This window comes from Chelonus insularis, unplaced genomic scaffold, assembly GCF_013357705.1.
Source record: "Chelonus insularis isolate UGA/USDA-ARS -01 unplaced genomic scaffold, ASM1335770v1 contig_94_pilon, whole genome shotgun sequence".
NCBI lineage: Eukaryota > Metazoa > Arthropoda > Insecta > Hymenoptera > Braconidae > Chelonus > Chelonus insularis.
Window position 1 is genome coordinate 4,257,527 of NW_023276783.1, and position 19,178 is coordinate 4,276,704.

General features: G+C 26.0%; 1 protein-coding gene across 3 annotated transcripts in view; it reads left to right on the forward strand.

Moving 5' to 3' along the window:
* The first annotated feature begins 135 nt into the window (after nucleotides 1–135).
* The window catches only part of LOC118072781 (Down syndrome cell adhesion molecule-like protein Dscam2), a 109,680-nt gene continuing 90,637 nt past the window's right edge, over nucleotides 136–19,178 (forward strand). For all 3 annotated transcript variants that reach the window (XM_035092889.1, XM_035092890.1, XM_035092891.1), the window contains exon 1: nucleotides 136–779. In XM_035092889.1, coding sequence (XP_034948780.1) covers nucleotides 647–779 — 133 coding nt within the window. In that variant the 5' untranslated portion in view covers nucleotides 136–646. The remainder of the gene's footprint in view (nucleotides 780–19,178) is intronic.

Consider the following 19,178-nt stretch of genomic DNA (forward strand, 5'->3'; position numbering starts at 1 on the left):
CTAAAGTTGATTTCGTTGCAAAAATACAGAAGCTTTTCAAAGGTAAGTTAGTGTATGGGTTCAGTCTGAGATAGCAGAGCGGAAGTATGTTTCATGCTTCAACTAGTTGGGTCTTGACATATGAAGTGTTTCATTAGAAGGTATAACTTTTGTGTTGATTTTCAAGTTAAACAAACTACAAAAGTACAACTACAACTTCAAAATCCGACTTAGTCTAGTCTCAACAAGTGTATTTTCTATAGAAATGTTTATACGTTGCAATTCAATTATTTGTAAGATGAGAAATTTCCTTGAATGCTTTGGATAACAATAGTCTAAAAAAATATTTTAGATTTTTGTAAGAAGTAAGTAGAGTAGATGGTTACGTCTTGTCATGCAGTACTCGTTATGCTTGAACTTGTAAGCTCTTTGGAGGGGTTACTGAAAAACTCCGAGAAACGGTGAGCGCATGCGAGCAGAGCATTAGATCGCCAGTAAAACGGCAGTCTTTGGTTGGCGCTCTTTGTGAAAGGTCGAAAGTAAGACCCGACAATCGGGGATGATATTAGGGGTGATTTTACAGTGATAGTGATTACTGTTTTTAAGTTATCGCTTCACTGTAAATTTAGGCCAAAAGGGTTAGTCAAGTGTTTCATACTTTGCTATAATGTCACGAAAATATATAAAACTGGACATTAATTTAAAAAAAATTAAACGAAATGTTCGTGTGGCTCACGGTCATCGATTCCACGTGGATCTGTTCCTTGTGTTCAGCAACCTTTTTTTTATATTTACTCCCAGTAAGTTATTGTTAATTAAACATTAATCTTAATATCATTTATTTTAAAAGTTAAAATGCATGTTATATCATCTTGGAATTTTTTTTAATAATATTCACTTGAACAATTTACTGTCAATCAGTGGTTTCATGTTATTGAAAAAAGTTGACAGATGTCTATTTATTAATCAACTTATCATTAGATAACTTTGATTGAGAGATAGAAAATGAGTGTTTTTGAATAATTAAATTTTATCGATTTAAGAAAAATAGACGTTGACATTCAACAGAGTAAAAATAACGAAAATTTATTCCACATCTCAATTGATCTCATTGAATATATATGAGTTACGTAAAATTCAAAGATGTAAGAATATTTTTTTTTCAGAAGTAGTCATTGCTATTGAATATATTTGATAGTTAACCGAAGACTCAACATTGAAAAGTAAAGTTAACTTTCAAATTTAACTTGTAGAATATCTCAATACAACTTTTTATGATAATCTTGAGTAATTTTAATGAAATTATTTAAAATTCGCTAGGCAATTAGAGTGAATAAATAGTTAAATTTTTTTTACTTTGAATTCTATACATAATATACTTTTGGTATTCTCTTCGAGCGGCCTTGTAAGGCATGCTAGGTATGTTGTGAATTCCCCAGTGCAAAAGCAAATACTACATTTTGCATTCGACCGAGTTAGTGTAGGTACAATGAAGGTGAGAAATAGGATTATGCTCTTCCTGAATACATGGAATAGAAGCCTAACAAGCCATGGGCTTTATGTAACTCAGAATACCGGATGTTCCATCCCAACTGGAACAATGTAGTCTTGATATCCGATATCATATTCTAAAATTATGATTTTCTATTATTATGGCTCTGCACTTTTTCATCTAATCTCAGTGACTGTGTATCATTTTTTTTATAAAACATTAAAAGTAGACTATTATCATTTCCATGTCTTATTTTTTGATTTATTGTTTTTATTTTAAACAATTAAATAATACTTTTAAATACCGAAACTCTAATAAAGATACTATTAGGGAACGATATTTTCAGTTATAGTAACAATTCAATTACTTTCTCTATTGAAACAATGACCAGTCGAAAAATTTCTGTGTTAAGGATCATATAAAAATCTTATATAAAAGCCTATAAAAAATCTATAAATAAAGGTTTTTATGGTATTTTTTATAGGATATAGTATATTCAGTCTGAGGTTAGTTAGGAAGGATCCTTGTGTCAAATAAAATGCAACTTTATGGCAAAAAATCGACTCGTTACCACCAAACAAGATTCAAAAAGTTTGATACCATTCATTTCTGATGAAATTTAAATTTATCTCATCGGAGTAAATACAAAGAGACAAGTAGTTCGTTATTATATACTAAAGTTTGAAAATCTTTCTAAAGATATAACTTAAATAGAAAAGTATAAACTTCGTATTATTAACAACTTCAAAAATTTTGTGACCCAGTTTTAAAAAAAATTCATAAATTTATAAAGCGGATAATATTTTTAAAAATAAAATTTACCAATATTGTTATACATCAGAACATGTTTCAGCGAAAAAAGTGAATATAATGGACTTGTCAATGTTTTTTGTACTCAAATGCACTAATACGGTAATCTCTTCAGGCAGGTGGTTTCTCATATAAGGTTTTTTCTTGTGAGACTATAAAAATTGATGCATACGTTATTTTTATTTGCGTATTAATTATCATTTGCACGTTAAAAACACTTTTTGTATTGTATTTTTCTTAGTTAAAGGTTTTATGAACTTGGAATAGTACTACAAAAGTAAAAAAAATGTCCTTTAACAAAATAAAGTAATGGTTTCGAATCATAAAATAACTTCCTTACAATAGATTAGTTAACAGAATTTTTCATTAAACTTGAATTTTACTGAATCATTAGCAATTTGCATACTGATTTTTGAATAAAATAGAATCCATACTGTTGCCACTAAAATAAATGATCATTCTTTTTATTCCTGCCATTTCTTTTTATGCCCATTTAATGATTGGAGATTTGAACTATTATTTAAACTGTTTTTATTTTATAGAGTTTTAATTTAAATACCACAATTTTAGATGAATTTTTGAGAACATTTTTTCTCCCAGTTTTAATTTTTCTACATTTTATAAATATTTTGGAGTTTATAACACGATTTGAATATTGCTTGGAAATAACAATTGTGTTTTTGGTAATGTAGATGAATTACTTTTATTTATTTTAATTATCACTAACTAACGACTGCAAAAGTTACTACAGTGCTATACTAATTAAATCAATTTCATTTATTAATTCAATCAATTACAATTCTACAGATTTTATAACAAAAATTAATTCTGTTAAATTTACAGTGAAATTTGACTAATTCTCAGTGGTATGATTTAAGAAGTTGATATTAGTGAACAATCACTAATATTAACTTAATATTTATTCATAATTTCCAAGAGAATAATTCTCTTCCTGTTAAACATTTCTATAATGGTATATTATTAGTAATAATAAAACTAGAAATTTTTGAACGTTTTTTGATGTGTTAACAAACCGGAGTTGTTGGTTTACACATTTAATTCTGGGTCGATAGATCTGATAGTTTAGAAGTCAGTGACATGCCCTCTGCTGATTATCTTCAGGCGAACACAAAAGGGTTCAAACGAAACCTTAAAATCACGGATCACTTTTCTAAGAAGTTACTTGAAGATAATTTGATTAATTTGGAATGTAAAATTCATTACTTTACAACAGTTTTGAAAGATACTTGTCATAGTTTTGAACTTCTAAAAAATTAATTAAACTTTGATAACGAAAAAAAACAGAATCACACATTACAACTCTTAATTGACATAATTACTAATTTTTTTAGTGTATATTTTTTTAAATACCTTACTTTACTTTAAGTACCTTATTTAAAGACCTTATTTAAGACCTCATCTTTTCGAAATTGAATATATATTTCAGTTTGATTTTTGATTTTGGTATCGTTTTAGATTTAATTACATTATCTAATTAAATGTATACACATATAAAGAAATCAAAAATAATTGTTTTTTCTTACATTCTAGCATCTAATTATTATTTTAAAGTAAAACATACATCTATAAACTTTATTTTTTTCATTTAGCTTAATTAATTTTTTAATTCACACATTTTTTTCGTTTTTTTTATTTAAAAATTATTTTTATATTAATAACATTGTAAATCCATTCGAGTTAAAATACACACTTTACAATATTTTAAATTCTATAAATTGTTCATGGACATGTAATATTTAATATTTTTTAAAGTATTTTAAGATATTCAAGAAATCTTGAATTTGTAGTGCATAAAAAGACATTATTTCATATTTTAACTAAATTTTTTAAATCCATTTTATTTTTAATTAAATGAAATATCATTTTCAATAGCTTGGAAGATAAATATATTTTTTTGAAACAAATCGTTCTGAAAATTTTTTTTTTTTTGAATAAACTAACTAACTAATATTCTTCGCTTTCTTTCTTCATAAAATCATTTACAAAGAGAACGATTATTAATTTTTTGTTCTCTACAACTGATTCAGACATATGAAATAGAGAGAAAAATCTACCGTTCAGCTAATTGGACATTTTAAAAGATTATTTTATTCATTGAAATTATTTTAATTACACCAAAAATATAAGCATTGAAATACTTTGATGATAATTAAAACTTCGCTGTTTCTATACAGTAAAAAAAAAATCTATCAAGTATATTATTTACTTCATTAAAATTATTAAATAAAAGATAAAAAATCATGTTGAGTGACAATTTAAATACTGAACATGAATATTTTTATAAAATATTGTTATTATACATTTTATAATTATAATAAACATTTACTTGATCTGTTTTATTTTTTTAATGTATGCTGGAATTAAGTTTGTGCGCGTCATTTGCACTTTCCTGTTTTGTACAATTAATTTAACTTTGCAACAAGTATTGCAGTTCTGACGTTGAATTAAAAAGCTTATTAACAAATTAACTTCTGGAATAAAAATTGATTTAGAACAGTTTTATTACATTGTTAATATTTTTTAATCCAGTAATATCATAACAATTGGAAGTAATAGGTACATACATCATGTACCTACTGCATTACATCGATCTTGAGCTTTTCGCTCACACTAAAAACTAGATCAAACTCCTTTTTGATTTACATTAAGTTTAGTAATACTCTTGGTCTTGAGCTTTGAGTAATTAATCCATTTTCTGACTTCCTTTCACACTGGACTGAAACATCTTCATTCATGCTAGTTCTCAAGTCGTTTTCTTGATATTAATTAATATTTACAAATACCAACTCCAACTTTTCCATAACGGATATAGGACCTTCTTTCATCTTCGTGTGTTCTGTTCTGTATTTCAATCTCTAAACCATTCTGATTATTATCAAGCAGATGAAGATCTTTTATCACGCTAGACGATTCATCCTACAATTGCCAGTTTTTGTATTACAGTTGCGTTTTGTCTTTAAGTGAAATTGGTATGCATTGAACTCGTCGTTAAGATGATATTCCGTAGCTTGTAGCCAACTCTTTTATCCGTTCGATGAATGAAAGTACATCTTTACTCATCTAAAGGGTAACTTTTTGTTTGCAGACTTGCTCTTTTATCTGTAGATTTCGGTCTTCTTTGTTGTTGTCCCCGATTCTGTGATATATAATGAACGTGGTGTTAACTGTTCAGAAAATACCACATATTGCAAAGTGCATACTTGATTGCCTAAACAGTCTTCAAAGATCTCTATCAATCTATTCACTCGAAATAAGTTAGATAATATTCTCTATTTCACAATGATTTTTAACAATTATTTTTTGAAACATAGGAATGTCATTGATTTAAATGATTTCTACTGCATTTTGTTGTCTGTTTTGTTAAGCTTTTTTTTGTCCTACTGCACTGCAGCTGCAGAAGATCGACACTAAAATCTCAATTGGGAATACTTGGATTCTGTTCATTGCTAATCAGATCATGTAGCATTTGTCTCATGCTTATAATTGTAATTTTAAAGAGTACCTCTATCTTGGGTAGATTTAATTCTAACTTTAGATGATACATAAAGACATGCTTTTAAGCTGTTAGAAACAATTAAATCACCAAAAAAGTGTTTATCATTTTAAACATAAGAAGGATTTTTTGAACACTCATTTTTTTAATTTTCTCAGAGTCATTTATTATCCTTCATTTTAATAAGAGTAATCATCTTTGTGTTCTCACCCTTATTTTTATCTAATGACTGCTCGCTATGAAGTATGATGAAGTCTGATCTTTTCAATTTAGACCTTCTCTTTTATTAATATTATCCTGATGTATATTGTCTTCCTATGTGGAATATATTTAACTTAAATGAAAATAAGAAGCAAGAATGTAAAGATGCTGTATAAAATACATAATAATACAATTTTTTAAGTGTAGTTGAATTGGACACAATTACCAGCAGCACCTAAATCATCAAGCTTTCAAGTATTTGGATTGACAAATAATTAAATCCCCTAGTTTTCGAGAATTTTCTCTAAAGTTTGTCGTACACTATCAATGGGACTGTGTTCATATTCGAATAGATTTGCATAAAGTAATACGATCGCGCATCCAAGAGTAGTATTGTGAGTTGTCTGCTTGCGTACAATGCAAACTCAATTACGAATTTAAATCGGAAAACAGATACCCTCTTACTCGACAAGCATGAATAAGTATAGCCTGTGCATAAAGCTAACTATTTTTTAGTTTATTGATCAATTTATATAAAAATTTTCATCATATTCATATTTTCCGACGTCCTACGCATTTAAAATTATTTTTGAGGTAGTCATTATTAGAATTTTATAAATTTCATGATAAAAATATATTTTTTGGTTTGGATTATAAGGATTTTAAAATGTGGATATATAAATCTAACTCATTACGGTAACTCTCAAATAGGAAGTTAAAAATCTTAATCTGATGTTCATTTATAACTATTGAATAAACCCATTAATTATTTTTTTTGTAACCAACACAGTTCATATTTACATTCTCACTTGAGCATAAAAATGATAAAACTATAAATTTTTTTAGATAAAAAAATTGAATTTGTACCATCAGTTATGATAAAATCGTAATATGGTTAATGAGTGGTTTTATTTTTAATTTTATGAATATTTGATATTTTCTGTTAATTAAATAACTTACAGAAAAATTGTGAATGATTTAATTACTGTAGTATAAATCACAGTTGATATTAAAGATTTTTATAAAGCACCAAATATATTACACTTGTCATCTTAATATATATATACATATATTGTTTATAGTCTCCATTTTTATCTTTATATTAAATTATAATTTTATTCAAATTTATGAAATTTATATCGTTGTTATTGCTTATATAAATACTAAGAATAAAACGGTATATTTATATATAACTAAGTACATAGCAAAAAATTGAACAATAAAAATGTTGACAATGCCATCGTGACTGCAGTTTTCTCGATTAATTGAACTTATTCAGTGCGGCATTAGTAAACGGTGCTATAATTGAGTGGAAGCTTTCTGGATAACCGATTCCATAGTTTGTTCTCCCTCTTGATAACAGGTCAATGAACACGGGCGCTATCGTGATTTCTTCAATTTATTTTTCATTTATTTTTTTTTCCTCTCTCGTACCCTTACCTCTCCGGAGGTACTCTTTTTCCGTTTATTTTTTTTCCTATCGTGTGACACTAAATGTCTACCCGCTGAGACCTGGAGCAGAGAGGATAGAGTCGTGTAATAACTGTTCGTACAGACAATGGACTGAGTAGTTACCTATATGAAAGTACACATACCACATATATCACTAAGAGAAGGTTTGTGTATACGTGCTATTGCTGAGCGCAGCAATACACCCTGGCCAACAGCCTCACTTTGCTCCTCTGACCCCCGTGGTTTAGTTTCCTGCTACCCTTATCAGGGGTACCGGTCCACATAAATCAAACTGTTTACTCAGCCTTAGGGGTGAGACAAGAGCAAACTCGTGGCTAATAATGAGTACCTACCAGTACGTCATCTATTTTTCCGTCAAGCTTTCCACGAGCTTTTTTTCCGCATTTACTTCATTATTTGAAAATACATTATTTCTGGGATAATGAGGCTGATCATAAAGCTTTTTTCATGCTGTAGATTAATTCAATGATAAATAAAAATAATTAAGCAGCATTAATTTATTTACAGTAATGATATATGTCTTTTTACTAGTTTTTTTTTTATTTCATTTCTGTAATTAAAAAAAAAAAATTTCAATATTTGTGAGAAAGTATTTTATATTTTAATTGAAAAATCTCTTCGATATTTATTTGAAATCAATTAGATACATTTAATGAAAATATATGTAAACTTTATTAATCCAACACTAATAAATAAATAAAATAGATATAAATAAATTTATAGATGATTGAATTTAAAATTATTGGAATATTTTTGTTTTAAATAATCAATAAAAAATTTTAAAAGTGAATAAAATTTTAAAATAGTATTTTAAATTAATTAAACTATTACATAAAAAGTGCATAACTTAATATTTATTTCAGTCAATTTTTGCGAAAAATGAAATTAACAAAGTTTTAACTAGTTTATATTTAAAAATCTTTAACTCAACTATATATTATTTTAAAAGATCTTTTAGTGTAATTGTTCATAACTAATTGTTTTTAAAATTCAAGATCTTTAATAAACAATAATATATTATTTAAATTTGAATCAAAATTATAAAATAATCATCTTATACCATTATTATTTACACGAACACTAAAACATTCAAATTTATGTCTATTTAATTTACTTTTTATGGTTCTTTCGAATAGAGATCGTTATCGTAATTATTTCATTATCTTGCATATTGTGTTTATGAAAGAAATAGTGTTATTCAACGTCCAATGGTCCATACCGGTTGCAATTCAGTTGTATCACTTTATTTTTTTTTTCACTTCAATAATTTTTACTAACCCACTTAATCAAAATTCACGGGGCTTATCAAAAATGATCTTTATTAAATTGTAATTACGATATTATGGATACTTTTTATTCGTATCATTTCTTTAATTGGTTTCAAACTTTAGTTAGTGATATTTTGGTCAAATTACTACACATTCACTGTAAAATTTAGTGTTTTATTTTAAAACATTAAAAGTGTTTTAATATGACGTCACTCATTTGATTAACATCATTTCGATTTTAAAACATTTAAAAACGTTTTAAAATCGAGACAATGTTAATCAAATGAGTGACGTCATATTAAAACACTAAATCTTACAGTGTCATTATTAGTAACAACGTAATTTTTTTGAATGAATGTATTCCTCAATTTGAAATAGACTAATGAACAAATGTGATAAATGCCAATACATGATTCAAATAAATCAAATAAATGAATAAATTAATTATGTTAATATTTAATAGTTATGCATATGGATATTTTCATTTGAGTAGATGTTTTTAATTTATTTTAAATTATATTGTAATTTATAAAGAAATAAAAATTTTTCTACATACGTGAATATGTTTTAGAGATATATTGAAGAATGCATTCTAGAGTACATGTAATTTTGCTGCAACATATTGACTTTATCAAAATATATTTTGAAATACATTTTTATAATATACTTCTTTCATTTAGGATAGATATACAGTATTAAATTTACATGGATGTGGTAACTCGGGTCATGTTATGTAATTGGTTCCTCGTTGATCAGTGGATAATTATTAAACTCTTAAACCACATAATGTTTCGTTGGTTAGTACAGGATTTAGTGGTATTTATTTGAAGGTCTGTTTGTTGTAGAGTATGGTAGAGATAACAAAAAATATATGTGATGTTTAAAATCGAGAAAAGTAAAATAATTACTCTATTCATAATTTCAATTCAAATATTTTAGACACATTTGATAAATAATACTTTTAATAACTAGATGATTATACAATTGAAAAGGTCAAGCAATGAAAGTTTTTAGGAAATCATTTAAAGTCTCTAAAAACAAAATGACTAAATAGTGAAAGATCGAAATAATACTGGAAACGATATGAAATTCAATACTTTTCTTGTTTCATAAACTAGTAAAAATTTTGGTGCAGAGATTATTCTAAAAATTAATAAAAACACTGATTAAAAATTATGAACGAATCAATTTTTGTATTTTTTCAATTTTCCGAACTAAAGATCTTTAAACTCAAAAATTCAAATAAACATATAAAAACTCTTTTTGATTGTTTATAACAACATGTAATTATTATATTGTCAACATTGAAATATTTAATTGAATAATCAGTCCGTATACTCCCACACACTTCAATACTCTGAAAACATAATAGAATTCCGAATTGCAGAAATCAACCCAATTACAATAACTCCCTAATGGGAATTAACAGAACTTTGGATATAATTTACACGGACATAATTTCTCGACTAGATCTGAGTATAAAGTTGAATATTTTGAATATGATATAAACAAATGAAATTATTGTACATCATAAATAATAATTGTTTAAATATAAGAAGGATTAAGAAATTGTTATTCTTAATACTCCAATAATTTTTAACGTAAATAAAGCAATGACTCTCATAGATTTTTATGAAGAAAATGAGACTAAGAAAACAATAAAACAAGATTCAATAAAGTGACTTAATGAACTCAAAAATATTACTTTTTCATCCTTTCAACAAGTCTTTGTCTGGGAAAGTTTACTAAATAAAGCTCTAATTATGGACAATACAGAATCCCAGACCATAATGACAACACTTTGCATTGGTCACATTTGTCTCATACCTAAACCCATATTTATGTGTAATGTGTGTGTTAATGTTCACTGTGTCCGAAAGTCTATTTAACGTAACAACCCGGATTATTCATGTGAAAATCAACTTATGAAAATTTTACTCAACAATGAGTTCGCAAATTAAGTAAATTAACATACAGTATCAAGGAGTATAAAAACATCAAGTCATCAATTTTTTCAACATAAATCAGCTAGCATTGACTGAATATCAGTAACTATTTACTCACTCTATCAATCTCAATCATACCAACAGTGGAATCAGCACAATTTTATTAAAAAAAAATAGAGTTAGTTTTGATGAATTCACTTGGTAAGAACTACTAGTTGAATTAGTGAAATCTTAGGGGATTTCGTCAGTAAATCTTTCTACTTCACTTTTTTAAAATAAGATGAATAGTTGATGTAGTGATTTCTATCTGATCTTAAAAGAAATACATGGAAATGAATGTAAATTAAGGAATATTTACTAACTTCCAATATAGAGTGAGCCATTGATTAAATCACTAATTAATTTGACACTGGGTAGCATTAAATAATAACTTATTTTTAGATAATAAAAATCAATTTTTCTCTAATTTCTTAGTGAATGTCCAAAGAATTATTAATAAATCAGCAAATTGAATTAACGACAAAATGTATGTGAAAACTTATTTACTGATTACTATTTTACATTAAAGTTTCCTAAATATAATTTAATTTATCTTAATGGAATCGTTTGTTTATTAAATAAAATCTCTACATCTTCATTGACCTACTTATCTAGGTATATACGTATATATAACTAGATAATAATACTCTACATAGTTCAAGTGAATTTTAAAATGTAAACAAAAGAAATTTGCGAGTAAAAAATACCCTCACATTATCCATGGACCTTGAAAGATAGGCAATTTAACCAAAAGAATCATGAGCAAATAGAAAAATTAAATAGAGGAAAAAAGGGTAAAGTTGAATTTACTTTATTTAAATAAGCTTAAAAACACTTCTTGGACATTTTGTTTATCAATTTTTCAATTTATTAAAGCGTTAAAAATTATTAACATTTGTTAATACAATGATTAATTTGTTAATTTACATTTTTCTTCGTGTTCCATTTTACTCGCCTTTATTTTACATTTTTTCATGCAGTTAAATATTTGACTAATTTTTTAAATTATCTGTGTAAAAAAGAACGTTTTAAACAAGAATTATAAAAGTGCTGATCTTGTTCCAGAATAAAATGTCGACATCTGATTAGATTAGATGAGATATAATAAAGTCTGAATTATAAAACTTTTGAATCTGAAATTTTTTTTCTGAGTAGAATATTCCAAATTTATGTTAAGACCAAGTAAAGCTGTTTTAATATTTTTTTTTTACTTTAAGAATTAATTAAAAAAATAAATATAAAATAGTTGAATCATTCATCTCCATTGAACATTTAATAATTTAGAATAAAGAAAAATCTCTCATTCATACAATCTATATGATTGCTTCAAGTAAGTTTATAGTACTTCTATAGTAGTACTATTAGTAGTTAAATAAACCTATAGATTGGTTTACTATTAATTCGATTCTTTATCGCAGAATAAACGAATCGACCATATTACTGATTGGACCATAATCCTACGTATTTTTCAAATTTTTTTGATATTAAATTCTTTTTTATTTTTCCATTTACTGCCATCATTCCTTTTATTACTTTTTATTACTCTGGTAAGAATATTATCGTATGTAGATTTTTTATATGTTCTTCAGTAAAATTTATTGTAAATGATGATTCTAAAAATTTAGAATTCCTCTTATCATAAACGAAATAATATTGATTTTTTAAATGAGTGTTTTTTAATTTTTTCGTATTACATAAAATATGAAATGATTTCATATTTATTTTTTTGAAAACTCCCCAATTTTAACGGTGCTTTTCTTGTTATAATTTTGGATGACAAAAATTTAATTTTATTTAATTTAGAGAACATCACAATAATGTTTGGAAGTAATATTAAATCTGAAAGCAGGCTTTTAACTATTCCAATATAAATTATTGTTAGAGCAAAGATAATTTGATAGTCGTACAAATACCCGTTTTAGGTAGAATATAATTATTATTACATTCCATCCACATTTTCTATGAAGTTTCATTGATCATAATAGACACGGACAGTATTGTACTATTTTTTGAATACCATCACATTTTATGTCTTGTTAAATTATTGACAAAAATCTAAAAATAAATTTGTCTGCAATAACTATTAATTACTCATTGCAAATTGCGATTTTAATATTGCAGATTGGTATAATATGGATCAATATTAATATTCGGTGTGCATACATAACTTTTCATTCTTTTTTTCTGCATTTCTATTTCTTCTTAGCTATTATGACAATAAAAGATCGAGGCTATACAACTGCCTGTTGATTTTCGTGCTCTATAGTACAGTGCATTTGTCGATACGTAATCCTGCTCATACACTCACTACATCAGAGACATTAAAATCCAAGTTTTTAAACGAGTAGAATTCATTAAAAATAAACTAGCTAATGAAATGCTCGTCTATGTAGTTGTACTTTATATATATATTACTCGTATTTATTCGGTGCATTAGAGAAAAAATATGTTTAACTCGTCTATTGCGATGAATTCAAAGAATGTTGACGTAGTTTTTTTAACGAAATAAGAGCTTGCTTGATCTTAAAATACGAGCCACGTTTTTCCATTAATCTTTCTTCTTTTCACCATCTTGGTTTTCTTTTTCTAATCCTTCTTTTTATATTTTTTTTACCACTTCCATTAACTCCTATTTTCTCGTATGCTTTCCCGGCAGAACTCCTCTATCCGCTCGATGCCATTACCTGTTCTGGAAAAATCAAGAGAACGTTAACTCCGGCAGTACCGCGAAACCGCCTATTCACTTATTCAAGAATCCTTTTCTCTTATTTTACCCGCTTTCTCTTTTTCTTTACTCAATGCCCATTTCTCCTTTATTATTTCTATTATTTTTTTTTGATAAATATTCCAGTGGCAAATAAGGTGAAGTTTATTGTAACTTGGTATGTAAATAAGAAAGAAACACTGAGTTGAGAATAAAAAGAGTTCAAACGAACGTTACCACTGTAAAATAGTAGTGATAGCAACAAAAATAACAAGTGTTTGATAAAACAATATTATTCATTTGAAAATTTCAAAGTGAATACTTAATTTTTTATTGTATTTTAATATTCAATGAATTTAAAATTAGTGATTAAACAAATATTATCATTTAAACCAGCATATTCAATTTCAGGATTAACAAATAAGACAAGTGTAAGTTTTTTTCTTGCACAATCAGCATTTCCATGCTATTAGTGTACAAAATAATCTTGGAAATTTTTTTTTGTATTAGAATATTTATTTTCACATTTTTATAAATAAAAATAAATTTATTAAAGATATCATATGTGACTTGAAGATGCCATTTGAACTCTTCATTTTATCCAAACCAAAAAAATATAAAAACTAGCAAATTTTAATACAAATTGTAATAAACATAAAAGGCAAAAAATTTATTGAAATTCTTGATAATATCTATAAACCAAATTTCATATTTTTATTAGTATAGTAAGTTGGGATAAATTCTAGTAAATCATTTTTCGTCAGTTTTTTGTAGATTTTTTTTACAGTAAAGACCATGTCTACTCTTCAAAAGTAACTTTCTCAACATTATATTTTTCGTTTCAACCCCTATGATTAACCTCACCCCAATAAAGAAATTTGAATGTCAAAACTTATGTCCACAGTTGGGTAACTACGTCGTGAAGTTTATTAAAATCTCGAGTTAGTTCATGGCAATCGAGTATTGATCACACGTTGCCAAATTTGAATCATCTACATTTATTAGTCTCTAAGAAAAGTGTCTGTGGCAAACAAATACACTATGAGGTGATTCTTATAAGGGAATACTAATAAAAACAATGAAAATTAATCCTCTTAAAAAATAATTAAATGTCGATCGGAACATGTGTAAAATTATTAAGAATACTTTCATGACATTAAAAGATAAATAAACAAATATTTCGAGAATATTTGTTTAGTATCTTATTTGTGAAAATGTTTTAGACATACCATGTTATTCATAGTCTGAACTAATTATTTCATCGATAGGAAACCAAGAATAGTGGATTGCAGGGGTCGGTATATTAACAGGAAATAACTCTAAATGTACAGGACACAAATGTGTATGCGGTTATCTGTGTAGTCGCTTGATCCGCATGTTCAATCATGTGAGTAAATTTATCACTGGTTTACAACATTTGAGAATTGAAGGAAATTTCGATTATTTTCAAAGCTAACTATAAAATATTGTATATCCAACTCCAAAAATCATAAAAATTTTTTACAATTCAGTTAAATATGATATTTTACATTAATTTATTTAAGTTAATATTTATTTTATAAATAAATATTTTATTTTTATTCCTCATATGCTTTAAAATACTCATACTCAAAGACAAAATGATATATATATATATATCGGTAGACTTATTAGATAGCTCAATTGTAGTAGCCGGATACTGCATACTTAGCTATTAAGCACAGCTATTTTACAGTACAGAACTATCGTTCAAATTCCGAACAACTAAACTAGACATTTGTCTACTTGAATATGTGTAAATTTTGTATGTATAGCAAAGTTTGGATTAACTGTGATAATCCATTCTCTGTTGAAAACTTTTTTCTAAGAATAATTGTCGAGTGTCGGAGCAAAGTTACATTTTACTACTGAAATTTCATAATAAATCCAACAAAATTGTAAAATACGCATTGTAGCAAGTTTCAATCGGAGAAATTAGACTTTACTGTTAACAAAGGTAAATACTATGGAATAACTCTCTTTTTTGAGACGATTGCGGTTGGGAGGAGGTGATGAGGGCAAATTTCACAGATGTAATTGTGTTAAGAAGAAACATCTGAAAAAATATAAACCTCTACAGAAACAGTGTATTTTTGTTAATTATTATCATCAAAAAGGATAGATAGATCAACACTCTTAAATGAAGTTTATTTATATAACAAATGGATATACATGTACTTGGAAAGTATTGCCAAATAGAGATGGTAACCCATATAGTACATTTTAGATGTGTTATTCTCTACGACTGGACTATCATTTTACACAGCAATCATATATTTATGGAGAATAGCTTCCCTCAAAGGTGGAATGTTTTCTTTGTTATAAAACAAATATTTTAACTAATTAAAAATTATTACGTTTTTATTTAAAAGTTCACTTGAACATTCAAATATTTAGTAATAAAACACATAAAGTGTTCAACAATAAAACACCTAAGTGTTTACAATATTAAACACCAGTTTATTTATGGCGTTTAACATTATAAATACTTTAAATGTTTAGTTTCTAAACACTTAGATTTATAGTGTTATTGCAATGTAACATGACTAAAATGCAATTAATTGAAGTTTAGATTTAAAACAATGTAAAAATGTAATTGATTTCTTTCAATATAATCATTATTGAACGTTATTGATCAGTATTTTTTAAATTCATTTCCAAATAAACCATTTATGATCTATCAATTCATTTTTTTAATATCTATGACTCAATGTGGATAATGTGAGTTACAAAGAATCATAATTCTTTGTGAAATTTTTACTGAGATAATATTTTTAAGAACGAGTTCACTATTTAATTTAACTTTAAAAAAAAATGGCGAACATGATAATGGTAATAAATTATTGTCAAGTGTAAAGTTTTATAAAGAACTCTGATACAAGCTTTTCTCATGATCAAAATAATAATAAATAAATAAAATTAGAAATTTTGTCAAACTTTTAGGTATAGTTATTTTTTACAAGTTTAAACAACTAAGCAATATAATGAGATTTTGGTTTTAAATTAATTCACAAGTATCACTTCTAGTTATACGATTTATAATTATTAAATTCATTTAGGTTATTTTATACCATATTTATAAGAATACGAAATACTTTTCAAAGATTTTTGTTTTTTGAAGACGATTTATCGTCTCATTCTCATGGCGACACCAATTGCGTTTGAACCACTTGTTTTCTCAATGCCTATTGATGTTATCACAACTTCATTTCAATCAGATTTCTCTCGTCTAAACATTTATTTAAAGCGCATCCCTTAAATATGAACCTAAATATGTCCTAGTCATATGATAAGGATTATTTTGATATTTCAGTAAATATCTTTGGTAGCACAATCAATTTATTTATATTCGATTTCTTTGATCTGCAACATCTTTCCACTTAATCACAGTACAGTAACTTATTCATGCGAGTAATTTCTACTTTAAAATTTTAGCGAACTTTTATGTAATTTTTTTAATGAGCATTATACGATTATTACTAAATCTCTATAAATTGCTGAAAAATTCAATCCACAATTGATTCAACTTTCAAAAAAAGATTAACAATAGACTCAAGAATTAGCGATTCAATCGAAAAGAATATTTCAAAAGAACCAAACATCCATACTTCACATAAAAAATTCAATGATCTGTACTTTTATTATTAAATAAAATCAATATGGTGCTTCGTAAGACGTAAAGAGAACTTATTCTAAATAGTATTGTATGTAGGCTCTGTAATCTTCTTATGACATTCAATATCTCAAGTAGTTTCAATTAATTGTTCTGAAGAAATTTAGCACAGTTAAAAGCTTTCATGTGAGAGAATAGTCATCCAATAGTGTATTTATCCTTTAGACCCTGTTAGGTATTTCTATGTGAAGCGTCAAAAATTAGAAATTTAGCTAATTATATGACATTATTGAAAATATCATGATTAATAATATCCAATCGTTTATTTTATTGCATACCACTTACAAAAATCTATTAGAAATAAATATTATCAATACCAGTGCAATTGAAAAAAATTTATTTTATATTTTTTCAAAATTAACTTTGTGGTACTTGTAACATAAATGTTTAACAGAAGGTTTATTTATTACATAATGTGATAACAGAACTTTTCTTAAACTGCAAAATGCAGCTGAAAATTCTAATTAAAGACACTTTTTATTCGTTGAGAATAATTTTAAAGGAGATACTTAAAAAACTGTTTATAAGGAAAATTCTTATCAAAATTTATGAAGATAGTTAAGTTATTGAGTAAAAGTTGTTGTGTCATAGTGGTCTTAAATAAAGTTATTCAAACATGATGCTATCTTTTATCTTAACTGCTAAAAGTTATTCTACGATTCAAGAATCAATCGATATAAGAAAGTTTTTTATCTGTACGATAAATTTTTTATTTCTTTCTGACTGATATTAAAAATGTTCTAGGATGCTTTACAAGAACTTTATGATTTATACATGTTAATCTTATCGTAGGGAAATTACATACCTCAATGTTATATTTTGATGATACTTGTAATCACTCTTCATAAAAGTGATAATAAATGTTTCGTGGTTTTCAAATAATCTTATAAAATAAATCAAAAAAAAAAAATTACAGTAAATCAATAAATAACCATTAATTCACAATCATTTTTACATTACTTCCAGCAAATATGTACTCAAGTCTAAATCTTGTCCTCTTTTTCACAAATATAAATAACTTGTGACAGCCACTCTATTTTTCCTTCCTCAGTACATAATGCACAACAATTCAAACTTTAGACACAACTACAATTTTTATTGTAGAACCAAACAAAAAAAAATTAAAGATAAAAAAATATTACATCATGATAATGTTTGTCATACCTTTATGTAATTTTTAATGCTCAATAAAACATTTTGTTTCTTATTTTACATTTATTTTCTCTAAAAGTATTTTAGTTGAAAATGTTATTGACAAGTTTAAATGACGTAAAATTTATCAACGTATCAATAAATATGAGTCTTATTAATATATCAGTAATTAACCTATAGTGTTTAATGAATTTGTTTTCATTCCATATGAAATAAATAAAATATATCTTATTCTCAGTCTTCAACATGGTGTAATTTTTCTAATTTCAAGTATATTAATATAACGTTACCCATTTGATTGTCATGGTAGTTGCTTTTTATACACTTTTAACAGTCTAATCAATGCATAGCATTGAAAGTAGAGTTATGAGATATTCAGAAACAAATTGTTTCTTATGAAGTATCCATAATTTTGCTTTTATTTCAAAGATATTCGATCAAATGAGCGTGTTCCGTTCTGGAGGAATTGTTCCAATAAAATTTTTTTCAACTAAAAAAGGTTTTTTAAATTCAGTGGATTTTTTGAATAAAAAAATTAAAAGAATAAGTTGTTACTGATAATCAATAAATAAAATTTTTACTGATAAATTACTAAAAAGTGTCAGTAATCTAAGAATCCTATTTTCAATATTAAAATTAAATTTCAAAGTCAGAGGAATATTGAAGATATCAGCTGATAGAAAAACTCTCACCTTACAATTGAGTTCAGTTTATTAATATTTTTTCCGAAATAAATTAGAAACGACTTTTCAGTAATTTTATTGACTCTGTAACTCTATAAAATGTAATAATAAAGTAGAAACGAATGAATAATAGTCATAAACATGTAACGCATTCTCGTCCATTGGTATTACATATTTGAAATATCAAATGTTCTCTTTTTACATGCATTCAAACATCTCGAAGTCG